Source organism: Pseudorasbora parva, chromosome 9, assembly GCF_024679245.1.
Source record: "Pseudorasbora parva isolate DD20220531a chromosome 9, ASM2467924v1, whole genome shotgun sequence".
Lineage (NCBI taxonomy): Eukaryota > Metazoa > Chordata > Actinopteri > Cypriniformes > Gobionidae > Pseudorasbora > Pseudorasbora parva.
In genome coordinates this window covers 5,835,438-5,861,751 of record NC_090180.1, presented here as the reverse complement: position 1 = coordinate 5,861,751, position 26,314 = coordinate 5,835,438, and the positions used below count along the sequence as shown (strand labels likewise).

The following is a 26,314-nucleotide window of genomic DNA, read 5'->3' as shown; positions in this document are numbered from 1 at the left end:
TGCTCTTTCCCAGGATATAGTGCTATGATATTAAAACATTTCTCAAAACATAAACTACACTAAAAATCTCAAAATGAGCAATCAATTCAAACAATAAATGTTGGTTTCATGGCGGAAAACAGCATTGTTCACTCTTATCCTATTCTAACCACATGACGTTAAAGTAACAGTAATCACTCTTCTATATATAATATAGGGATTTCATACAAAGAAACTTTGAAATGTGGTTCAAAGAGTGAGGCAATGCATCTTGAGATCATTCAGCAGACGACCCTTCAAAAAACGGGCTGTGAATGCTGTTTTAAACTTGCACATTACATCATTTTATTTAATTTATTATTATTATTATTTTAGTATGCAAGCATCTCTACATCTCTGAAACAAACATTTTACTTCATCTTATCATTCAAATAAAAGACAGCTTTCGTTTTTCTCTATGAGAAATACCACTTAGGAAGTTCAATAAATTCAAGTAAATCAGATCAACTGTGCAATATAGCCCGTGTGAAATGAAAAGACATGTTTGAAATAGCCCAAAACTGTTTACAACACTCAAATGATTACAACTGAAAGCTTAAACTCCAGCAGGCACCCAAGTGAGAAAATGAAAGTCTTATTACTGCAGTTCTTCTCATTATATGTGCTGTTCAAACAGTTTAAGCATACAAACCTCAATAAATAACTGAAATCTGGCAGTACCTTAAATAGAAGCTTTTGTAGCTGGTACATTTTCCCTTTTGAACTATAGTATTGGGCAGTGCTGCCCACACCTGAGACTTATCCCCTCCTTCGATTCCTCCTCTACTGTCCGACTGTCTTGATTCTGAGATGTGTTAGTACCAGACCCTGACCCCTCCTGAGGATGAACTTTTCCATCAGGCAGTTTGAACTCAACAGATGCGAATGAAGACATACTTCCGTTTTTCTTTGCCCACATTTTAGAAGGCTCACCCATCGGAGACACCTTAAGCTCCTTGTTCCTCCTAGTGTCCCCTCCACCGCTGCCACTTTTGACACTTTGGTCATCCAAGAGAGGATCGGAGTCACTGCAATGTGACATATTGAAGTATGTACACTTCGGTGTAGGGGGTTTAGCCATGTCTTCCAGCTCTGAAGAGGATATTACCGCCAGAGGCGAGGTTTGGTTCTCACAATACGGATAGGGTGAATCCTCACTCCTGTTGTCCAGAGCTGTGTCAGCTGATGTGGTGTCTCCATTTCCATACATTCCCATAGATGCAGGAGGAGAGTTTCGGATGAGGTGGTTTTCTTTGAGAAGCCACCTGCCTTTATCAATCAGCACTCCATCTCTGGAGTCCACATTATTTTTTAAAGCCATACCCTTTACCGAATCAGAGTCCCCATTAAGTGAACTTTTATCACTAGGTGAATTACTGTTGCAAACTGCTTCTTGTATTGCACTTTTAGTATCCTGAAAAGAAGCAAGACTACTGCTTTTTAAACTTGGACTGGGAGTATGTTTTGTTGTCGTCCATGTAGATGATTTAATCGAATCGTTCCCTTTCACATGTTTTTTTCTTTTTGGCTTCTCTGTGCTTTGTTGTATAATTTCTTGAAAGATACGCAACCTCTCCACCTCCTCTTCTCCACTCTCAGTAAAAAGCTCCTGCGACTGGTACCCACCATTGTCAGATGTCTCAGGCCTGTAATCAGACAGATCTGATGTATTAGGGCTTGGGAGACAGTTTTGACCGTACTGCTCATCTGTCTTTTGGGAAGCCATGAATATCTCCCTCATTTTACATTTGTCTGGCTCTATTCTGAGGTTGCCATTTGAATCACATGTGACAGTCAGAGTAGAGGACAACAAGGCCGAATTGATTAAGTCTAACACCTCTTGTGAGATCTCAGTTGGATGTAGCAGATAATGATATCCATGTTCCATACCGAAACTCTCTGCCTTCTCAAACTGGTGCTCACTTTTACTTGCACTGCTGCATGACTCCCCTTCTAAAGAATCTTTGGTATCTGTATATGCAATAGAGTGTCGAACACCACTGACATTATTATTATGAGAATCAAGCAAACCACTATTATAGCCCTCTTCATTCTCTTCAGAATCGCGCTCTTCAGTGGAACTGTCTTTTTTATCAGTGTGACTGCATTCCTCTAAAGTCTGAACTTTGTAGGGTTCGGAATCACTTGTGTAAGACTTTTTTTCTGTCATATTCTCATCCACAGCCTCAGTATCTGTAACCGTACAAGAGTCTGGTTCAGCATCTGAATCTGCTCGTTCACAAACTTCAGAGCTCTCATGGTCCACGTCTTTAATGTCATGTTCTTCTTCAGTTTGTTGTGCTTTCTCAGATTCAGCTACAGGAGTCGTACTATTCTCATCACTACTGTCACATTGAGGGCTGCCGCTATTGCAGTATGGATCAGGATCCTCACCTTCTGAGACCTCTGGAGTAGCATCTTCTTGTTGATCCACATCTGGAGACTCATCCACATCTGGAGTTGATCCATCTGCTTGACTTGATGATTCTAATGTTTGCTCTCTACATTCACCCTCTGTATCGTGGTGAGGCAATGACGTCTCCGAGGGCTCTGAGTAAAGGGACTCACGTTGTGATAAGATGGACTTGGTTTCTTGTTCCTGTCCTCCATCACCAATAGTTTCCTCAAAATCTGAATGATCAGCTTGCTCTCTGACACTCTCTTCAGCTGTACTAGACTGATTGTCCTCATTTAGCTCAGCTAATTCTCTGACTGGTAATGGCTCACACTCAGTTTCGGATGCTGAACAAGAAAGTTTGGCATCCGTGTCTTCAGGTTCTGACGCATCTGATTGTTCACTAGGTTCTTTGATGCTCTGGGTGATGTCCTCCTCCTCAACATCAGTGTCTTTTGTATTCTCTGGAGTTACATTGTCCACACTTTCAGATATATTGTCTTGGTCATCAGAGAGCTTAAAAACTTCTTCTCCAACTTCATCTATCATCTTTGGTTCTGATGTTGGAGAACACTCTTCTTTAGCATTGTTTTCAGATTCTGCATACATTACCCTTTCTTGCATGTTCTCTGCATTTGTCTGGTGGTTATCAGATGTTTCTAAAACCTCTGCTTTACTTGAATCACTACCATTACCCTCAGGTGATTGATTAGGTACTGCTATTCCAGAATCTTCATTGCCAATGTCCTTTTCTATAGTTTCTGAGTCAGGGGATTGAGGTTGAATTAAATGTAGTTCCTGAGATTCAGTGTTTTTTGGATCACTGGTTATGTCATCATTGGTTGTGTCATTGACTTGGCCATCATGCTCCTTTTCCTCTTCCATGTCAGCAGTTTTCTCCAAACTACCACTCAAGGAGCCACCATGGTTTTCCTTTTCTTTACCCGAGATTTCACTGGTGTCTGTTTGATTAAAATACTTTAGTTCTCCTTCAACAAGAGAGGAAATCTCTCTGTGAAGATCTTCAGGCATGTTCAGTTCATCCAGTAACTGTTCTATACCAAAATTGATCTGTTTGTCTTGATCCTCCACCTCTCCGTCTAAGTCCACTTCGACGGCAAACTCCTGCTCTGATAGTCTTGGTGAGAGAGGCGGACTCTCTCCAAAGGAATTTTCTCTACCATTCTCTTGGAAATCTCTCCAGCTTTGTTTTAATTTGGACGAAGTTGAACTTTGAAGACTGGTCAAGCTGGCCTTTAGCTCATCTTCATCTTTAATATTGGATATTTTTTCCAAGGACTGCATTACTTGCAGGGCCTCTGGGCAGATGTCGGAGTTGCTGGCTTGTGATTCATCTTTGTAGAGGACTGAAAGGCCATCTCTCAGAGTCATCAGTGACAAGAAGGACAGAAAAGCTCTGGATGGAGAACCAAAGGCAGATGCCACCTGAGATGAGAAGTCTGGGAGGCTACTGGACTTTTCCTTTTCCTCAGGTGTTAAGCGGGTCTGACTCAATGCCCGCTTGATGGACTGAACAGATAAACACAACTTTTGCAAAACTGGTTTCATGCCAGACCTAACACTGACTTCTGTACTTTGTGATGGCCCAGAAGGTTCTGGGAGAACCAGGTTTTCAGATGACTTGTGCATTCTTACAAGTTCCTCCTGTTCAGAATTTACCCTCAAAATTGGCATAGATTTACAAAATCCTATTGGTCTTTGTGGCTCTGTTAGCTCTCCCTCACACCTTATTTGCACAGGTGGGCGAGACATTGGCCTCTCATCAGCATAATGTTCTAGAGCAGGGTGTTCATCCTCTTTTTCGGGGTCACTTTTAATCTCAGAGCCATCAGTGGAGTCACTCCCTATAAGGAATACCGGCCTTGGTACAATCTCAGGATGGAGTGTCTCATCATCATCATCATCATCATCATCATCATCATCATCATAGGGCACAGATTCTGGTTCAATTTTTTTCAGCCAGTTTTCAACATATTGATTTACACTGGAGGAAGAGGACTGTAGCACAGGCAATGACACACTTTCACTTAACTCCTGTTTTTGTTTAGAGGATTTTGATCTGACACCATTCATTGACCTTTGTTTGGGTAGCGTCTTTATCTGTGGCGCTGGATGGTCAGGCAATCGGATGTCTAAGCTATTCTTCTTTAGTTTGGGCCCTTGAGAGTCACTGTCATTTTTGTTTACTTTGTGGGAGATGTATTTGATGGTTTTATCTTTTAGCTTGAGCTCTTTATCTGACCCTCTTTGATTCCCAATATCAAGATTCAAGTTTCTACTCTTCGGAGAACTGTCAAAGGTTTTCATATTCTTGTCTCTTACAGCTTTGTGCTCACGTTTGTTACTTTCTGCTGAGCTAGTCTTTTTCTCCGATCCTGTGTGGCTCAGTGTGTCTGGCGTCTTTTGGAGGTCTTTTGAAGAGCCTGGAGCACTGCCTTTTATTTTTTTCCCAAGCCCAGATGATTCAGAAGAAGTACTTTTCTTAGATTTTTTGGACTTTGATTTATTATTTTTATTACCAACAATGCTTTTATCATCCGAGCCTTGTTCCATTGCTGTTGCTGGATGCATGCTTTTCTTTTCATTTAATTCAGTTGTACACTCAGCCAAGGTTTGTTTTTTATCATCAGTGAGGATGGATGGATTGTTATTTATCTTTATTGGAGGTGTTGAATGGGCAGACGACAGTGACAGCATATTAGTTTTTCCACCATCCTGTGAGTTGGAGCTTGTGGACTGTCTAGTGAGATCTACATCGCAATCGTTACTTGACGAAGGGGGTCCTGAGTCGGTTGAGCTTGGCTTACTTTGAGGCAAAGCTTTAGTGTGGTATCCAGGCTTGTTGTCCATATCCACCTGTGTATTTGCATAGTAATTGTCACACATACCCTGTGATTCATATATATGTACCACAGTCTCTGTTATTCCCATTGTCCCATTGTTTTGTAGCTGGAGAACCTCTGCCATGCCTGAGGATCTGAAGGAGGAGTGAGACTTCTTCTGCTTAACTTCTCCTGATTCACTCACTCCTTTTGGCACGGTTCTTGTGCTGCTGCTACTGCTGCGACTGACCACACAGTAGCCTTCTGTCAGCTCTCCCTGTGCAGTTCGCTCTATGTATGAGTACGCACCCACTGAATTCTCCTGAACTTCAGTCTCTGAAACTGTTTTGATGTTTTCGACTGAAGCCTCTTTTCTTTGTTGTCTGGGTCCTGGAGTGGGCTGCCTTCTAAAGATGGGCTTAGGCTTCTCAGAAGATGTATCACTGCCATAATTTCCTCTTTCTTCCTTGTTGAATCCCACAGATTTGTTAGCGAGTGTATTGATTTCTTTTGAATCTAGGCTGTGAGGTCCATTCGACTCTTTGCCTGAGTCATTGGTTACATCTAATGAGTTTGCACTTGATTGTGCTTTAGAAGTGCACACTGCCCTCTGCTGGCTATTAACAGAGGCGCGACTCAGTGTAGTTGTCCAGTGAATCATTTCCTCTTGTTTTATAGTAAGATGCACCTTCATTTCCACTGTCATGCTGCCATCCTCATTGACCCGGAATGATTTTTCAATGTCGTCTTCGGTAGGCATGATGGGGTAACTCCTCTCCTTCACACCCTCCATACAGACAGAAGTCTCCATCTCATCTGATCCCACTGGCTGACTACCTTCTGTCTCCATTGATTCATTCTTTGTGCTATTGTGCTCTGTCAGATTTCCATTTAGCGACTTATTGATCTGCTCAACAAGGAACCTCTCAGAAGATAAAGAGAAATTCCTTGATCTTGAAAAAGTCCCAGCTGGAATATTTTTTTCTTCTTATGGACGAATGGAATTAGAAGATGAAAAAAAAAAAAAACATCAATTAAACTTGAAAATCAAAATGTAAGATCAAAATCATTTTATCACTAAAGCAAAGTGCTAAATAAATCAGTATTTAAAAAATAATAATTTAGGCTTACGTAGAAGTGTCTCTGTTTGTGTTGGACCCAAAGATTCAGATATCCTTGACTGGGTTTGTGTGGGAGCTGGGAGATTGTAGTTTCCTATTCTGAATGGTTCGTTACCAGCTGCCACAACAATCCCAGAGCACAAAATGAGGGCAGGAAGTCCTTCAACCTATAAATAAATACGAAACTTAATGCGTGTCCAGTAAATAACATTCTTTTTTTTTTAAGTTCAAACATTAGGACATAAGTTTGGCAGCTCACTAATAGCTTTAAAATTCTTGATAATGCAAAGCAAAACAAAATCTAAAAGATTTTTTAAGAAAGATATTGTAAAAAAGTTGTCTAACAGTAGTAAAATATATTGTATTAAATTACATAAATACATAATGGTATAATAATAACAACATTTTCCCCCATTAGTCAAAGATTTATTTGACTTAATTTGACTTAAAATCTGGTTGCCATCCAACTTTTATTTAACCAGCTAATATATGTTGTCCAGTATGGTGTACAGATCTTTTAAAAGCCATTGTATTACATATAAAATACAATAGTGATTCCCTGCTTTTATTTATTTAATTATTTTACAACAGCATGTACCATGATCTTTAACTTCTATGAGTAGGTATATTACTAACTCTATAAGAATATAATACACAGTTTTACAGAATAAAAAGCATTAATATAATCTTGTGTAGTCAAAAACCCTTTTGATTTAATTTAATTGTACCATCATCACTAAACAATTACTTCTGCTATGTTTAATCCTATGTCAATGTTTAATTCTAACAATGATACCATTCTTGTGTGTTAATTTTAGCCAGAAAAAAAATCTATTTTTATACTATAAATATTCTACTTACTCTTCTGCCATCTTCAGTGTAAAGCTTCAGAACTGGGAACTGCATCACTTGAGAAAGATAATCCATAAGAGCTTCAAAATTTGGTGCTGTTTTCCTCTGAACGACAATTACTCGCTTCACACTCGGATCCCTGTTTTTATACACCGTTAGTCTTTTTGGTGTCCGCACCATGGAGTGTTCTGCCATTTTTACTGTCCTTGTGGTCACTTCATTTTTCTTTGCAATCTGCCGGACCAGTTCTCTGCGTGCACTGGCAGCTCTGGTGGTGTTCCAAGGGACCTGTCTCTTGTGGACCACGTCCAAGTTAAAAGGCTTGACTTTTTTCTGATCTGAGCACAGATAAGAACCCCCATCCTGCACATCATCAAGAGTACGGACAGCATGTGTTCCCCTTGGTGTTGTGATGGTCCTTACCCCAAATGGCAGAGGCACTTTCCTGGAGAGCGCATCTAGAAGAGCATCAAAGGTTTTAAAAGTGCGGCTGTTGATGACCATCCGGTGTCCCGAAAACTGAGGGTCCCCGCTTTTGTAGAAACACACCCTCTTAGTGGTAATGGGGTCTGGCTGGGGGGGTGGGGCCCTGGAGACCAATGTCTGCGTGCTCCCCGGGAACACATCAGGATGAGGTGCATCATTAAGGGACGTCCTGCTCATATTAAAAGATACTGAAAAAAAGAAAGAATAATTATTTAACAAAACCTTTTTTTCTGTGTAATATGACTTTTTTCAACACAACAAGGTTGTTCTTTTTTCATTTTTGTACATAATAACAATATAAATCCTGTATTACATGCCTAATATTGTTCCCATTAGGTCCTATTAGATTCTACCGTGTTGAAACAGCTTACGCATCCACTTTGTGTCAACCATAAAGCAAGAGTTTTTGTAAATGAGTGTGCTCCGGGGTTTTTTTAGCTTATGACAACAAAACAAAACCTTTCAATTATGTGATATGCTCTTTTTAATGGCCATTCTTACAACTATAAATGCGTTAGAAGAATCCGTCTGTAGATCATTAGCAGCAACAACAACATTCGTCTTTCAGGTATTGTTTTCAATTTTTCATTCCAGTCATTAACAAAATGGCTTCTTGCAGTCAAAAATGAAATGGCCTCTCTTAAGGACTAAAATAATTTGCCCGGGAAGGTTCACTTTCCACGGTCAGGTATAAGGAGTTAAAGATGAAAAACAAATGCTAATGCCAATATTTATTGAACTCAACTTAAACTAAGTAGAGGTGATACAAATAGCATACATTTTAACACCCTGAACAATGTTTGTTGATCTGAGAAAGGACTCCAGAAATACTGAAACAACTAGTCCTAAAATGTGCAGTGCTATATCTGAAAACATAGTTTTATACAGACTTCCTTGCCATGTGGCACAAACACCCTCATTTAAGTAACAAATGCTGCTCCACAATCATTTTTCAGAGCAGGAAACGGCACTGACTTGCATAATAGCCACAAGACATGTTCTGGAAGCCATGATTTAAAAACACATATATAAAGCTTAAAACATTCAAATCTCCTTCTTATCTCCTGCAAATGACATTACATAAAATGGTCAATGCAATATCTCTTAAAAACAAAACACCAAATTTAATATAATATCTTATCTGATTATTAGCATGTACATTTTTATAGCAGGATCATTTACTAATATAAATATTTAAAAAATATCTGGAATATGCTACTAGTTCTGATGCTATAGTTAGTTTAAAAAAAAATCAAGTTACTTATCTTACCTTATTTCACATTTTCAGGAGGGTTGAGTTGGCGAGTTGGTTGTCCATCTACTGAGGAGATTATGAACAACGCTCAAGGCTATTTTGGGATGGCAGGCATCAGGGTCGATTTGTGTAATCTTTGGTCATGGTTAAACAGCATTTTGGAGAAAGAGTGTATCAGGAATACTTTCATTTTTAAGCCTCTATGTATTAAAATAAATATGAAAAGAACATTTTAAAATGTATAATCTGTATTTGTAATAATTGAACTGTATAGCATACGAGGTGTCTAACAATGAAGTAATGATAACCATAATAACAGCAAGTGTGATAATGAATGATATCACACAAAACATTGTATTTCAGTTATGCAACAACCTCCATGTAAACATTTTGGTTGATCTCAACTGTTTATATAATATCTGCTTTTCTGATTGAATGAGGTTGCATAGTGTTTGTCTCATCTGGCTGCATAATCAGCAAATCAAATCACAATTGTAATGTTTTTAGAGGTTTTCACTTAAACATAATGGGAACTAAAGTATTTTTTCTGCTGTGTGATATCTAGCATATGGCTAAAGGTGTTTCTTATTTCTTGCAGAGATATAAGCAGATTTAAGGGCTCTGTTAATAGGGATTAGAGTGGGGTGAAGTAGAGAGGTTTTGCTGTGGCTGACTATAAGGGAAAGGGAAGTCTCAGCTGGTAAAGCATGTGTCTCTCAGTGGGAGCCTAACTGTGACTACGGATGCGCAGCAGGAATATTGTGATTGCGATTGATATACAGCAAGGCAACACTTGTTCTTAGTGCATTACATCTGGGATTATGTTAATCTTGGATCATGATAATCAATCAGCACCAGACATGGATATGAACTGCATATAATAAGCGTGAACTTAGTCTTGCAAGAACTTGCCTGCCAAACTTATTAATTCTTTAATTTGTAGGCCTATTCATTTGTTTTAATGAGACACTGATGTTTGTTCAGCGATGCTCAGTGGTTTCTAGTAATCTCACGACTCCTTCCCTGCCATGTCTCAGATAGTTTTATAGGATTTCCTTATCAGCATGGGGTGGAGATTAGCCTCCTTGTGTTTCTAAGGAAAATTCAAGCAGTTTGATTTAAGCAGAACAGTTTCAATCACTGATCAAGCTCTTACTTTAACCGCTTGAGTAAAGAGTTTCAGAGCAGTGTAAGGTGCATTTTTGCTGTCATTACCAAACATGCCATAATTATTTCTGATTTTGTTGTAGCCTAGGTGTTACTTAGGGCAAACAAATTCACTGGATGTGGAATCACGTTGTCTAAGGATTAGAGGCTTGGACACATGCAAGGCACTAAGACAAACATGAGATTTTTTATTTAGTAACAAGAAAGCACTGTAAAACAGTGGTAAACACATATAATACTCATAAGAAATTAAAAAAAGTGTCTTATGCATGTTATAACATTCTTGTAAGTGTGTCACCACCCCATTCCCAACATGTGAAGACACTAAAATATATATTAACATCCTTTAATAATTCATTCACAATGATATATCCTCACTAATTTATCTTGAAGACAATATATTCAAGGAAGAAGAATCTGAGCACTTACCACCCGACATCAAAACCTGTTGTCATGTTGCCCGCGGGTGTAGTTCATTGTAAAATGAGCAAGAGCGCACTCTAGTGTTGCACATAGAGGTTGCTGGGATCTCATCAATTCAGCACAATTCGCTCCATACCATTCGATTCAAACTGTTTTACAAGCATTGTGCATAACATTTTAGTCACTTATGTGTGTAACTCTCATGTGGTTCTAATAATAAGCTGGAAGCGATTAATAAATTCAGACGCTACACATGCATATACCGTAAAAAAAACATAACATGGTGTCGGTTTTTCGATTAGTGTTGCCTGGGGTTTACGTCGATGGACCCATCTTAGTCATTGAGTTGATTAGTAATGCCTGGGCTTTTCATAGAAACGCCTTCCTGCCAGAGCTGCTGCGGTCGCCGCCGGTTTTGTGGTGTGTTTGTGTGTGGTTCTACGTTTTTTTTAATCATATATACTTCGTTTAAATTTAATATTTGCCACTAATCATCAACCATGGGTAAGAAAGAAGAGGAAGAGATCATCCGGATCGCAAAAAAGATGGATAAAATGGCACAGAAGAAGAACGGGGTGAGGTGTTTTGTCATGAATGAATTCTGTCTCTTACTAGACGAGGCTACATTGTATAGCAAGCTAAAAGCTACATATGAAGAATAATTAATTTAATTATCTAAAGCGAAACTGGCGAATTGTTTTGTCACTAGATTTAGTGGTTAATGCTCAATTGTTTGTAATATATAGTGGTTTAGTTTACTGGTTAAGAAACCCAACGCTTAGCGGGAAAATTAGCAACGTTAGCCGCTGTTAGCCCGGATAAATACACGGGGTCAGTCAGCGGGAGGCAGTAATGCAACTGATTTCATCTCGAATACAAACTGGATAAAGACTTCTTTTTACAAGCATTTTGTAAGCATATTGAAAGCATATTTGAGTGAGTGAAAGTGAGGATAATTTGCAACAGTTATGCTACAAAGTAACTACTGTTGATGTCGATCTAAAATGCGCACGTATTATTGAAGTTCCTATTCTTTTTATTGTGTCTTTTAAAGTGTCATAATGAAATACATTTTTTTTATTAGGCTGGTGCACTGGACTTATTAAAGGAACTAAAGAATATACCCATGACCCTGGAGCTTCTGCAGGTAACGTTATGCTTACCTTGTTTACTGCGCGCCATTCTCGCTTCAGCACTTCCAGTAAATGTAACTAGAGATCTCCCTTTCTTTTCTTTTCTTCTAAACAGTCCACGAGGATTGGGATGTCTGTCAATGCCATCCGCAAGCAGAGCACAGATGATGAAGTGACCTCACTGGCCAAGTCCTTGATCAAGTCTTGGAAGAAGTTGCTGGGTAAATAACATTGTCATGTTTAATGTAATGAATATGTGGGAAAAATATATATGGGATGTATGAAGTTACACTGGGCTTTACATTGGTGTCCTAGCAAATGTATTTCATCACATTAACTATGACCATTATCTGCTAATATCTGACAACCAAACAATGGCCAAATGTTGTATGGCTTAATTTACAACCATAGCAAATGTCTTTTTGCAAAATAATTTACTTTAAAGTTTTTTTATTTTTGTGTTATTTCTTTAAAATAAGTGACACTTAGTTTGATATGCACACATTTTTAAGTGTGGCTTATGTCCAAAACTTTTGGGGGGTTGTATGTATAATGTAATGTATACAATTGTCTATGCCTACATTGTGTATAATTCAAACTTCTCATTTAGTTATTTAACAATAATATCATTTACTATGGGTTTTGTTGTTGTAATACCACTAATTGCCTGTATGTGGTAGCAACTGCAGGTTTCCTTCTGTACAATGTCCCAGAATTTGAGGTGTTAAATATGGTTTCTGATCATTTGTTGCATCACACTTATGAAATGACTATAGAGTGATTTTCACATCCAGATGAACCTGCTGCGGATAAGAACAATGAGGAGAAAAAGAAGGAACGCACAACACCAGTGGTCTCACCGTCTCAAGCCAGTCCGGAGCCCAGAGAGGAGAGGTACCAACTTCAAGATTGTGTTCATGGTCATGAGATTGTAATAAAATGTGTTTTTTTTTTTTAATTCATATCTTAATTTTTTGATATTCAGCCCTAAATAAGGCTTTATAAATCTAACTCTTGCTTTCTTTTATTCCTCTTTCAGCTCCAGCAGTAATTCTAGCAGTAAGAGCGAGTCTGTCGATGTTACACCCAACACATTGATAGCCACTTTCCCACGAGCACCAGGCACATCTGACTCAGTCCGTATCAAGTGCAGGGAGATGCTGTCAAGTGCTTTGCAAACAGGAGGCAAGTCATGGCAGGCAATTTTTCCATGCACACATTTTTCTCCTTACTAAGTTAGCAGACAGTGTCAAGTTTCTAATAGTATTTAGACTTGTTAGTAAATTTATTATCTTTCTGATTTATTAACCGTACATTCAGGTGCAAAATGCATGGAGTACTTTGATTTACAAATTTTCAACAGTTATTAGTGATTGATGATAATTGGTTTATTAAAGGGTCAGTTCACCAAAACATTTACATTTGTACATTAATTACTCACCCTCATGTCATTTCAAACCTGTAAGACCTTCATTCATATTCAATTAAGATATTTTTGATGAAATCCGAGATCTCTCTGACCCCTCCATAGTCAGCCATTTAATTAACACTTTCAAGGCCCAGAAAGGTAAAGACATCGTTAAAATATTCCATTTGACTCCAGTGGTTCAACTTTAATGTTATGAAGTGTCAAGAATACTTTTTTGTGTGCCAAAAACAAACAAAAATAACATCTTAATTCAACAATTTATTCACGTCAGTCTTCTATGCAGTTTACCTAGTAAATACAGTCCAGCGCTTTCGAGTTACGTCAGAGCTTTTTGTTTGTTTTTTGCACACAAAAAGGATTAAGGTCGAAAACTAGTCACATTATAACTATTTTAACAATGTCTTTACCTTTCTGGGCCTTGAAAGTGTTAATTGAATTGCTAACGATGGAGGGGTCAGAGAGCTCTCTGATTTCCTCAAAAATATCTTCATTTGTGTTCTGAAGATTGAACGGTTTGGTCTTGCGGTTTGAAATGACATGAGGGTGTATATACATACATATTTACACACACACTGTGCTAAGTTTAGTGTTTTCTTTTTTATAAATGTTTTGTCTTTTTTTTTTTTCCCCAGATGATCACATTGCGATTGGTGCTGATTGTGATGAACTTGGAGCTCAAATTGAAGAATATATCCTTCTGGTATTTATCCTAAAATTATGGGCCAAGCACTGAAGATGTATCTGTTGGTGTTGTTATTCTTCTTCCGCTGCTTCTCCTTCCGTTCTTGAGTCTAAGGCAGCCCATAGAACCTAACACTTGTGCGAAAGTTATGAAATTTGGCACACATACAGACGAGAGTCTGAACTTTCACCATAGCAAATTTTGAGTCTCTAACTTAATTGCTTTAGCACCACCAACTAGGGCTGGGTTTCGATTCAAATTTTAAGATTCGATTCCGATTCTCAAGATCTTGAATCGATTATCATTATTCTATCCGATCTGATCCGATCCGATCTTTGAGATTTAGATAAGTGCTTTTAAAGATTTTGAGATTTAGAAAAAGCATTTTTTCCAGCTGTTACCTGAATATTACAGGACTGTAGTTATGCAACATATTGATACTATTATTATAGACATTCAACTGCAAATTAATGGAGTATTGATGGTTGTAAAGAACAATCCCCCTTCCAGAGTGCTCTAGTCAGCAAACGCGCGCGTGCTGCTGTCATGACAAGGCAGCCATTACAACTTCCTTGGCAGTAAGCGCGCGCTGCAGTGAGAACGGCTGTCACGTAAGCCGAGTTCTCGACATATCCAGCAGCCCGAGTTCACTTGTCTACCGTACTCTAGTAGTCTCTGTCCGCCGCGGTAACGAGAGAAGAGGAAGTGTGAGGAAAACTCGGTCTGTCTGCGGCGCTTCTTCAGCACGGCGACGGCGGTATAGTGACGAGAGCTTCGGCTTAAGTTTGTTTACCTACTCTAGTATTCTCTGTCCGTGGCGGTTCTGGAGTTTTCAAAGCTGCCATGTTCGGTGTCGGCTATTTTAAATTTTGTGCGTGGTTTGATTCATGCGTCCTTCACAAAGACAAATCTGCCTGATTCCTGCCTTGCTGAAACACCCCCAGATCACCGATCCTCCACCACATTTCACAGTGGGTGTGAGACACTGTGGCTTGTAGGCCTCTCCAGGCCTCCGTCTAACCATTAGACGACCAGGTTTTGGACAAAGCTGAAACAGGGTGTCCGCTGGGTCTTAAAAAATATTAAAAGTAGATAAATCCATTTAGGAAACATTAAGACTCTTAAAAGGTATTTAAAAAGTCTTACGAATATTGTTCAAGATTTGTCAAAAGAGTTTGACTCCAAAAATTATTCATGAATATATTTATTTTCATCCCCATAAGTATTAAAAAACAACGGGGTGCTCAGTCTGAGATCGGCTCGGGGGGCGCGCACCAGGGATGGAAATTAGCACCGCCACCAGCCAAATGCGGGTGATTTTGAGTTGTGGCAGGTAAACTCTCTTCACCTACCGGCCACCGTGGCGGATAAATAAAAATAGCATCTAGACTACGGTTTCACCTCTTTGTAAACTTTAAAAAAGTGTGCAAATATTGAGTTATCTTTCAAGTCTTGCGCTTAAACGGACAAACTCACACAAGAAGTATGTCAACATATCCATCTTGATGAGTATCCAAGCAGACATAGTTTGTATATGCCTTAAAGGGTTAGTTTACCCAAAAATAAAAATTCTGTCATCATTTACTCTCCCTCAAGTTGTTCCAAACCTGCATGAATTTCTTTCTTTTGCTGAACACAAAGGAAAGATAATTGGAAGAATGTTTGTATATAAGCAGATTTTGAGCCCCATTGACTACCATAGTATTTTTTCCCCTACTATGGTAGTCAATGGGGCTCAAAATCTGCTCCTCTACAGTCCAATCCTAATGGTCTCTTGCAAACTTCAGCCTGGTTCTTCTTTGCTTCTCATTGATGAAGGGCTTTTTCCTTCTTTGCACAACTTTAGCCCTGCCCCTAGGAGCCTGTTTCAAACAGTTCTCGCCATGCACTTCACACCAGCTACGTTTTGCCATTCTCTTTTTTAGATCACTTGATGTCATCCTACGGTTGTTGAGTGACATTCGAATGAGTTGCCGGCCATTCCGGTCAGTGGAGAGTCGTTTTCGCCCTCTGCCGATCTGTAGCTTTGTCGTCCCCAATGTCTTCTGCTTGACCTTGTTCTTATAAACCGCCGTCTTCAAAATTTTAAGGATGGAAGCAACCCGACGCTCGCTGTATCCCTCTGCCAGTAAAGCCAGAATTGAACCCTTCTTTTCCTCACTCAAAACATGATTATGTATTTCTGCTCAGCTAGTGACACTGGGCATCAAACACTAATGCTTTTTCATGTACTGTCATCTTTCTTTATATAACAGTTAGTGTTGCACGGTACTAGAAAAGTATTGCGATACCCTGCTATTACAAACGGTACGATATGGACTTTTATTAGTACCGGTACTTTAAGGAGGACAGCGCTTACATGAGCTGTATTTCTTAATATGTGACAGCAGGTGTCAGGACGTGTGTGCAGAGCTCTCCTTCCACCGTTCACTAAACATTGGAAGTAGAAGAGTTAAATATATACGCGCAGCGCATGACAGAGAAAGCAGAAATATGCGCGCATGAGAAGAAAAAGCGCGGCTCGGGACGAGCTCGTGCTACCGGACTCTAACCTGAAGCGCGCGCACACGCCATTCAGACAACAAACATGCGATCGCCATTCAGTCCTTTCACGGATTATTATTTGGGTTTGAATGGTCAAACATATGTAAAAATGCACGGTCTGGCGAGTATTGAGGTAAACACAGTCGGATATGTATTTAGTGAACGTGCTGAGGTAATTAGATCCGTGCAGGTCTTAATACAGACCTAATATTCTGTGTGATTAACACCAATGAAAAAAAAAAAAAAACACCACATGCTTGGCTAAATAACTAAAATATATTCATTAAGTTTATTGTTAAATTATAGAGTGAAGACTAAGTAAGCATTTTTATATTTTTATATTTGATTTCTTTCTTGACTTGCTACTGTTAAAGGCCTAATGAAGCTGAAAAATAAAGCACTGTTTTTGTTGTTTGTAGCCTAATTTGCGTTTTTTGCTTATTTTTAAAAACAAAGATACAATTAAAAATCTATATTATAATTATAAAATTACACTTAAAAAAATTTGTTTACTCATATCATGAAATAAGATTTTGGTCATCCCAACCTGTTGAGAAGTCAAGTGAAAGGTTAGATAATGATAACGTGATTGATAATGTGATCTCTGTGAGGATGTTCATACTGGCATGTTATCATAGCAATAAGAGGAGGAATGGTCAAAACCAGGGCAGGAAAATGCTGGCCAAGTGAATTTTTAGTCAAAACAAAACAAAACAATGAATAATAAGTTCTGTTGTCATATTGTTCATATTATCTGTTTTTTTGTTTGTTTTTTTACCGTGGTATCGATTTAGTATCGGTATCGAGGTATTTTAGTCTGGTATCGAAGTCATAATTTTGGTATCGTGATAACACTACCGTATTTTCCGGACTATAAGTCGCACTTTTTTTCATAGTTTGGCTGGTCCTGCGACTTATAGTCAGGTGCGACTTATATATCAAATTTAATTCATACTGACTGACAAGAATAAAAATATAGCCGCGAGAATGCGCTCTATGCTGCTCCTGTAGCCTAATATTTACTTATAGACAACAACTTAGAAAGACTGAACACAAACAAAATGCCCCCATAAAGAAAATCTTATTCTGCAAAACACAAACAGCATGTTGTAAAATATGCAGCGGAGAACGAGTCTCACAGCGTTCGTCTCGCGCGGCTGAGCCTCTCCCGGCAGAGAGTTCAAGCGTCTGTGGACTCGTTCCTTCAGCTCTGGCCATCTTGCTTACAGTCCGCAAGTAGATTTCTTTTTCTTCTTCATCACAGTTAAAGTAACCTCTGCTTTTCGCCAGTCCCTTACAAGTTTCTCACTCACTTCAAACTTTCTTTCTTCTGCTCGGGTTATGCAGTGAAGCGGGCACGAGCGAGTGCTCGCGAGTAGGTGCTCGCGTGCGCGCGCGGGTGCTCGCATGTGCGCGGCTCCAGCTCTGCCCTAATGCGACTTATAGTCCAGTGCGACTTGTATATGTTTTTTTCCGCGTCATGACGAATTTTTTGACTGATGCGACTTATACTCCGGAGCGACTTATAGTCCGGAAAATACGGTAATAACAGTTATATCTAGGTCTGGGACAACGCTCAAAATAAAGATGGTGGCGCCAGAGAGTATTAGCAACCATAGATATACATAATAAAGTATATTATGTAATTAAGTATATTATTTATTATGTATATCTATGGTAGCAACACGAGTGGCTCCTCAGACTTTCAGAAGTGCAAGGCTTGCGGGTTGGCGCGCGGCGTGAACGGAGCACAGGTGCGCATGCACGCGTTTTGTTGTCACTGCTACATAAACAAATTTCTGCACACAGGAAGACAGATGTTTAAATTAAGTTACGGTACCGACATCCAGTTATGGTGTCCCGCCTTTGTTTCACTGTCTATTAAAGTCTGCCGCATTTAAGTTACAGTGTAGCCTGTGTACTGTCATACATGTTTTCATAATGCAGAATATTCACTCAGCGCGCTGTCAGGCAGTTTGGGGCTGCCCACGACTGTGTGCACTCGAATGCCGTGACAGCGTGCGCTCACGCATACAATCAGTAGTAACAGTTCGCAATTATATCCATATATCCTACCTTTTCTTGTAAACCCGATAAAATCCATGGCAATGAACGTCATCGGTGATGTTTAATCCACAAGCATTCTGAGAATTATGAGAAGTGTGTGTGTGTGCGTGCACTTTGTTATGATTTTATTGAATGCATTGTTCTTGTATAGTCTTTTACTTTGGAATTTTAAGAGCAATAAACATATATTGCAATGTTAAGGAATTAGTTTTTTTCATTCAGATAATTAAATCAACATGTATAAATTGCTATTAGGCAATTAATGGGGAGATAATCGAATCTAATCGTAACCGAATCGGACAGGAAAAATTAATCGTTAGATTAATCGATGCATCAAAAAAATAATCGCTAGATTAATCGTTTAAAAAATAATCGTTTATCCCAGCCCTAGTTATATCTAATAAAATATTAGACTGTTATAGCACATGACTGTTAAATCAATCATAAAGACAGAATGTGAGAGATATCTGCTCAAGCTCTGGCTTTCTCAGCGCCGTAAAAATAAGTCATAAGCGCGGCTTACTTCACTTCAGAGTTCCTATTGTGTTCCTAGGGGAACTTTTAGTTCTCTGGGAACCACCCTGGTGGTAAGTTCCTAGAGCTACTTATTTAAGCCATTTTGCCTTAAATCATCTTAAAATGTCTTGTGCTTGCATGACTTATGGTGTCTTCTATGTGCTTGGCCCCTTTTTGCTGCTTGCTGCTATATTTATCATTTTTATTGAAATGTGTGTAAAGTAGTGTTTATTAATGTATTTATAAAATACGTATTACATTTTACAACCATTTCCTTGACCAACTTGCACGTATCTTTTCGGAATTTAAAAACACGGACATGAAATACAAGAATCGTGTAAGAAGCCGAATTTCCAATCTTAAGGATGCAAAGAACCCCAACCTGCGAAGGAACGTGTTGTGTGGGAATGTGAGCCCAGACCGCATAGCCAAAATGACAGCGGAGGTGAGTAAACAGTGACGCCGTAGCCTTTTCCGATTTTTAAAATAGTTATAGAAACATGTTCTTTTGGAGGTGACTGTGTGGAAATCTAAATCCGACAGGAAATGGCAAGCGATGAGCTGAAGGAGATGCGCAAGAATCTGACCAAAGAGGCCATCAGGGACCACCAAGTGGCCACTTCTGGAGGCACCCAGACTGACCTGTTCACTTGCGGGAAATGCAAAAAGAAGAGGTGTACATACACCCAGGTAACCATAGACCGTGTTTTAGGAATATCTGTGTTGATTTTCATATATACATTTTATAAACACAAATCTGTCTTCAGGTTCAAACTCGAAGTGCTGATGAACCGATGACAACATTCGTCTTCTGCAATGAATGTGGAAATAGGTGGAAGGTATGTTTCCTATTGTTGTGCCCTTTATCATAACTTTATATTACCTGCAAACACGATGTATTTAATTCACGTTGTCTGTATTAAATCCATTTCCACAGTTCTGCTGAAGTTGGGGGTTGTTCTCTTTGTTTGGAGATGTAGCTAAATTCCAGGACCACGTTTCTGTATCATTGACGACAATTCCAAGGCCACAGTAGATCCCATCAACTGTTTGTTTCATTATAATGGTCCACAAACTCATGTCCTGTGTTTTAACTTGACGTATAGATAGGCCTTTGGACTATGATCAATGTTGTCAGTTTTCTTTTACCATCACTTTTTATATACGTAGAAAAACATTTTGACAACATTCATATTTAGATAGTTTTGCTTTGCCCTAATGAAAACTAGTCAAAACTATTTAATTTTCCTTGACAAACCTACCAATTTTAAAATAAAATGCTTTAGCGTATGTTTGCTTTTGGTAATGGCTCAAGATTTTTTTTAAAAAAACCTTTTTCATTTGGAAGATACTTTGAGTCTCTTTGTCACTCTTTGAATTATACATATTTATATGCATGATCTACAAATTTTTACTGTGTACATTGCTTTTACTTTCAGGAGTAAAATGTTTTAAAGACCAATGGCAAGTGTGATTTATACATCCTTTTAACAAAACATCACATTACACATCTGAGATGATTGCTTTACTTGTCAATTCTTATTTTATTGCTCTTCATAAAAAGCATTTACAAGCCAAGTGTAGTCTTAGATTAAGGTCACCATATAGGTTCTTATCAGATGTCATTATTATGAGGTTTTGCAGTTACATCTTTGTTTCACTCATTAAAAAATCCAATTAAAAATTTGAACGCTAATAATTATGGCTCTTTTGAAAACTTTTCAAGTATTAACTAGAACAGCTTTTCATAGTTACTTTGTGTGATAAGGATCTTGATTCATTTTTGAGGGACCCATCCTTTAAATATCAATTTGATTTTTTTTTCTTAATGTGTCTGATACAGTGTAGTTATACATGTATGTACTGAGTTATAATAATTAACTACATGTACTTTTTATTTTTTTTTTTATTTTTTTTATTGCAATATATACATAACAAGACAGGGAACAACCAACAATGTAAGACACTTCCATTGGGACACAAACAGAGTTAAAATTTGCGAAGAAAACCAGAAAGAGAGGGGAAAAAAAAAAAAAAAGGTCACAAGGAGCAAGGGTCGAGACATAAAAGTTGACGAAATAAGTATTTAAAAAAATAAAATAAAATAAAAAAATACTAAAATAATAAATATTTTGACAATGAGACACATAGTGTTTCAGACTTTTGATTTTGTTTCTTAAAGCATTTGAAACTCTGAAACATTTTAGCAAACTCACATAGAAAAATATTAAATGAGGGCTTACATTTTTTCCATTTACAAGTGTGGATATGATATTTACCCATCAATAAAACAAAATTTACAATATCAGAGAAGGATGATTTTAGATCACACTTAAAGAAGAAGACATCTTTTAGGGTTATAGGAGGAATTGTCTCCATTCTTACTGACATCCAGCTAAAAATATCAAACCAAAATTTAGAAGTAACATCACAGTAGAAGAATAAATGATCAAGTGTTTAAGGAAAAGAAGAGCAAAAAACCCAAGGATCCACATCGAAATGAAAACGTTTCTGTATAAAGTCACCAACTGGGTAGATCTTAAACATAATTTTGTAATGGGTCTCCTTGACCTTTGGAGCAACTGGGTATGTCATATAACAGGTTTAAGCCTTATCCCTTATTGACAATTCAACATCTCCCAGAAAATAACAATGAAAATCACCAGTGATGATACGTTTGAGTTCTTTGTAGATAAGTTTGTTATTACATTTATTATCGAAGAAATCTACATCACATATTTTTAAAGAGGGAAGAGAAACTACAGGTCTGGATAAAGTATTTGAGAAACTGCTTTGGATTATTCTTAGTAATCCTGTGGGTATTGCATTGCATACCTTATCATAGCCTTTTATTGTAATTTTAACTTTATGTTTATTAGTGAAATCATTATGAGACATAAAATATCCATTATCATCTAATAAATCATGGATAAATGTAATATCTCTACTATACCAATCACTTTTAAACAGAGATTTCCTATTAATAACTATAACCCTATTATTCCAAAGAGTGGAGTTGTGAGGGGAAAAATTATGGGTAAATATCATTTTCCAAAAAAGCAGTACTTGTTTATGAAAATTTGATAATTTCAAGGGTATTTTACAGGGATCAAAATCACATCTCAACGCAAAATCAAGGCCGCCAATATTTTAAAAAAAAGTGATTAGGAATATGGTACCATATCGAGTGTGCCTTTGTTAAACACTCTTTCAGCCATTTTATTCTGAATGTTCCAAGGAGGGATTCAAAATCAATGGCTCTCAAGCCTCCAAACTACATGTACTTAGTACAGGGTTATGGTTATTTGCTGCAAATTATGCACTTATTGTTATTGCTAGAGTAGTTTATGTAACAAAGACACTGTAAAATAAGTGTTTTATTTATTTTTAATTTGGTGGACAGTTGTGGCCTAATGGTTAGTCAGACTTGTAACCGGAAGGTTGCAGGTTCGATTCTCAAAACCGGCAGGAAACGACTGAGGTGCCCTTGAGCAATGCATCTAACTTCAGTGAATGGCTGCCCACTGCTCCTTGTGTGTGTGTGTGTGTGTGTGTGTGTGTGTGTGTGTGTGTGTGTGTGTGTCCACTACGCACTACTCCTAATATGTGTGCGTTACCTTTTGTTGGGTTACATGCAGAGCACAAATTCTGAGTATGGGTTACCATGCCTTCTCGCACGTTTTTAAACTGATTATTTAGTTGTTTGGTAGAAGCACTTAACAAGCAACTGCATTAACAGATTGATGATAATGAGGTAATGTGTTGTTAAGAAAAAACAGTATATCTGATCAGTCATGGCAATTTACTTTTGACGTTGGCAATCAATACAAAGTTGATAGCACTTGCTGTTTGCAGGCAGATGACATGTTGCTCAATTTTGTGAATATCTATCGCTCTCTTGTCTATGATTTTGCTGTAATACCCACTGCCGCCTTGATGTCCTAACAAGCCCCTTGCATTAGCAATGTCTCATCTGAATAACAAACAACCCTTTGGTGGGTGTTCTTGACGTCCTTTTGTGTGTATGGAAAACAGGAGGTGATGGTTTATCATCCTAAGACCACTGCATCTTTGCTAATCATTTACAGTAGTTTAAGATGTTAAAGAGAGCAGCTCACCCATTCTTTAACGGGAAAAGATGTTTACAATTATGAACGCTCTTTATGGATACTTAAAATTTGCTTTTAGAAATGGCTAAATGGGGAGGACGCATGTTTCTAGGTTCTTTTGTGAGGTTCCCAGGTGCATCCTCTCCAGAGTGGACAGCACTGTTTCACCAGAGAAAACCCTTTATTTTGTACACGTTAAATGTCAAATAAAGGCCAGAATAATGGCATTATCTATATACTTTATTTTATGTATAGTGTAAATGTTTTTTGATTATTTACAATGTATGATTTTTCTAACTATTTATTTATATGATACAGCTGCAAATAAGTATTTGAACACCTGTCTATCTGCTATAATTCTGACCCTCAAAGACCTGTTAGTCTGCCTTTAAAATGTCCACCTCCACTCCATTTATTATCCTACATTAGATGCACCTGTTTGAGGTCGTTAGCTGCATTAAGACACCTGTCCACCCCATACAATCAGTAAGAATCCAACTACTAACATGGCCAAGACCAAAGAGCTGTCCAAAGACACTAGAGACAAAACTGTACACCTCCACAAGGCTGGAAAGGGCTACGGGGAAATTGCCAAGCAGCTTGGTGAAAAAAGGTCCACTGTTGGAGCAATCATTAGAAAATGGAAGAAGCTAAACATGACTGTCAAATTCCCTCGGACTGGGGTTTCATGAAAGATCTCACCTCGTGGGGTCTCAATGATCCTAAATAAGGTGAGAAATCAGCCCAGAACTACACGGAAGGAGCTGGTCAATGACCTGAAAAGAGTTGGGACCAACGTTTCCAAGGTTACTGTTGTTTATACACGAAGATGTAAAAAAAAATTGAATTCATTTAAGGTTTGAAATCATGCATGGCACAGAAGGTTCCCCTGCTTAAACCAGCACACGTCCAGGCCCGTTTTAAGTTTGCCAATGACCATTTGGATGATCCAGAGGAGACATTGGAGAAAGTCATTTGGTCAGATGAGACCAAAATATACATTTTTGGTCATAATTCCACTAAACGTGTTTGGAGGAAGAAAAATGATTAGTACCATTACAAGAACACCACCCCTACTGTAAAGCATGGGGGTGGTAGCATCATGCTTTGGGGGTGTTTTTCTGCACGTGGGACAGGGAAACTGCACTGTATTAAGGAGAGGATGACTGGGGACATGTATTACTGGATTTTGGGGAACAACCTCCTTCCCTCAGAGCATTGAAGATGGGTCGAGGCTGGGTCTTCCAACATGACCCGAAGCACACACACCGTAAAAAAAAGGCAAATTTTGAACTTTTGCAGTACAATCGACTTGGATATTTAAGTTATTTCAACTTAAATTATGTTAAACTGACTTAAAAAAATGTGTTACATCTTGTATAACTAATAAAAACAAGTTTTACATTGCTTAACTTATTTTGATGAGTTAAAACAATTAAAAAACATATGTTGTCATAACTTATTGAACTTATAATTTTTTACAGTGGATAACCAAGGAGTGGCTCTGTAAGAAGCATATCAAGGATCTGGCGTGGCCTAGCCAGTCTCCAGACCTAAACCCAATAGAGAATCTTTGGAGGGAGCTCAAACTCTGTGTTTCTCAGCGACAGGCCAGAAACCTGACTGATCTAGAGAAGATCTGTGTGGAGGAGTGGGCCAAAATCCCTCCTGCAGTGTGTGCAAACCTGGTGAAAAACTACAGGAAACGTTTGACCTCTGTAATTGCAAACAAAGGCTACTGTACCAAATATTAACATTGATTTTCTCATTTGTTTAAATACTTATTTGCAGCTGTATCATACAAATAAATAGTTTAAAAATCATACTGATTTTTTTTAGATTATGTCTCTCACAGTGTAGTTTTGACAACAATCACACATTTAAAATTATTGTGCTTTATTGTATCTTAAAGATTCCAAATGCCCACAAATCATTACTTTTCTCAATTCAATAAAACAGAAAAAAAACTAATCTGATTACTGTAAACATTCACATATTATTAATCAAAAAAGTATTATAATCTTTATGTAAACTGATTGGAAAATAACACTTTTTTTATACTTTACAGAACAACAACAAATGAGAGAGAGAGAGAGAGAGAGAGAGAGAGAGAGAGAGAGAGAGAGAGAGAGAGAGAGAGAGGAGAGGGAGAGGGAGAGGGAGAGGGAGAGGGAGAGGGAGAGAGAAAGATCTATAGGCAGTATAACTCCAAACCATTGGCTTGGATTGTGTTTGAGGTTGATCTATGTGGTGAATCCATCAGCTCAAATTGCACATCTCAATTGCACATTTCATATTAAGTTAGTCTAAGACAAGTAGAAGCACCTCCATGAAATACATGTTGGTAAAAGTACATCTGGACTAAGATCAGCAACCGTAATGAATTGTCCCCCGACTAACCGACTTATTTCCTAAAATGTGTGACTTCAGCACTTGGCAAAACCAATGGTGTTTTTCACTCCGAAACCAGAGGCAAATGAAGTGCAGGAGTTCAGTTCAGAAATCACGTGCAGGACAAGTCATCTCGTGAACTGATCAAAGGCCCAGAGTCTACGTACTGTTTGTGGCAAGAGTTTAAAATCAACTATTGCCAAAAAAGAGATGCCACAAAATTGAATGTCAAGGCACTTCCCCGAGTGAGGATCTTGTCTTTGAACGACATTGAAGTCAGGCAACAAAGTAATTCACAGAACTAAAAATATAGTAAGAACTTGGCAGCTCCAATTCTAGTCAGTTGGATTGGAGAGAAAGCTAATCACACAGTTTTACTGGACTCGGCTACTTTGGTGTCATCTACTCATGAGGGTCCTAGCAATAAAACATGCACCTTTCCGTTCAGGGCTCGCGTTTAGATCTTAAACACATTTCATACTGTAGTAAAATACCTGCATGTTAAATCTCTTCTATTAGCGGTCATTCATAAAAATATTACTACCTCTAAACACTACACAGAGGAGGCGTTCGGTCTTTATAGCGTCTTGCCATATCCAACCTTCTCTTAGCTGCTCATTTTGGATGCAGCATGGGAGTAAATGAATGCAATGATACAGAAAAACGTATCGATGAGTGATATTTTCTGTAAATAAATTATTCTCAGTTCAAAAAGCTAAAGCATGGGATATGATAAATACTGTTCCCTTTCAGTCGGTCACGTTCGACGTACGTCAGAACTGAACCGACAAATTGAGATCCCAATTCGTCGGTTCAGTTCTGACGTACGTCTCCGTTCCCTCCTTCAGGGAACGAGGGTTACATACGTAACCGAGACGATATT

General features: G+C 38.3%; 2 protein-coding genes across 2 annotated transcripts; one reads left to right on the top strand and one right to left on the bottom strand.

Annotated features, from left to right (window-relative positions):
* Window positions 1–34: 34 nt before the first annotated feature.
* LOC137089988 (oxygen-regulated protein 1) lies at window positions 35–7,892 on the bottom strand. Its single transcript, XM_067453616.1, has 3 exons — window positions 7,239–7,892; window positions 6,388–6,544; window positions 35–6,243 (listed from the first exon to the last, which is right to left on the bottom strand). Exons 1-3 carry the CDS (start codon window positions 7,890–7,892, stop codon window positions 743–745), a joined length of 6,312 nt encoding a protein of 2,103 aa, XP_067309717.1. The 3' UTR covers window positions 35–742.
* A 3,042-nt stretch (window positions 7,893–10,934) lies between these two features.
* On the top strand, window positions 10,935–20,393 carry tcea1 (transcription elongation factor A (SII), 1). The gene is made up of 10 exons (XM_067453614.1): window positions 10,935–11,135; window positions 11,645–11,707; window positions 11,809–11,914; window positions 12,488–12,587; window positions 12,733–12,878; window positions 13,755–13,811; window positions 19,222–19,376; window positions 19,475–19,621; window positions 19,699–19,770; window positions 19,869–20,393. The coding sequence occupies exons 1-10, from the start codon at window positions 11,061–11,063 to the stop codon at window positions 19,875–19,877; spliced, it is 930 nt and encodes a 309-aa protein (XP_067309715.1). The 5' UTR covers window positions 10,935–11,060; the 3' UTR covers window positions 19,878–20,393.
* Window positions 20,394–26,314: the final 5,921 nt, after the last annotated feature.

Excerpts from the sequence above, each read along its gene's own strand:
- LOC137089988 (XM_067453616.1), bottom strand. The coding sequence starts at position 7,892 with ATGAGCAGGACGTCCCTTAATGATGCACCTCATCCTGATGTGTTCCCG. Across the intron at positions 6,545-7,238 it reads ACACTGAAGATGGCAGAAGA|GTTGAAGGACTTCCTGCCCT; the intron begins GTAAGTAGAATA and ends ATTTATTTATAG. Across the intron at positions 6,244-6,387 it reads ACAAACAGAGACACTTCTAC|AAGAAAAAAATATTCCAGCT; the intron begins GTAAGCCTAAAT and ends TTCGTCCATAAG.
- tcea1 (XM_067453614.1), top strand. The coding sequence starts at position 11,061 with ATGGGTAAGAAAGAAGAGGAAGAGATCATCCGGATCGCAAAAAAGATG. Across the intron at positions 11,136-11,644 it reads TGGCACAGAAGAAGAACGGG|GCTGGTGCACTGGACTTATT; the intron begins GTGAGGTGTTTT and ends TTTTTTTATTAG. Across the intron at positions 11,708-11,808 it reads TGACCCTGGAGCTTCTGCAG|TCCACGAGGATTGGGATGTC; the intron begins GTAACGTTATGC and ends TCTTCTAAACAG.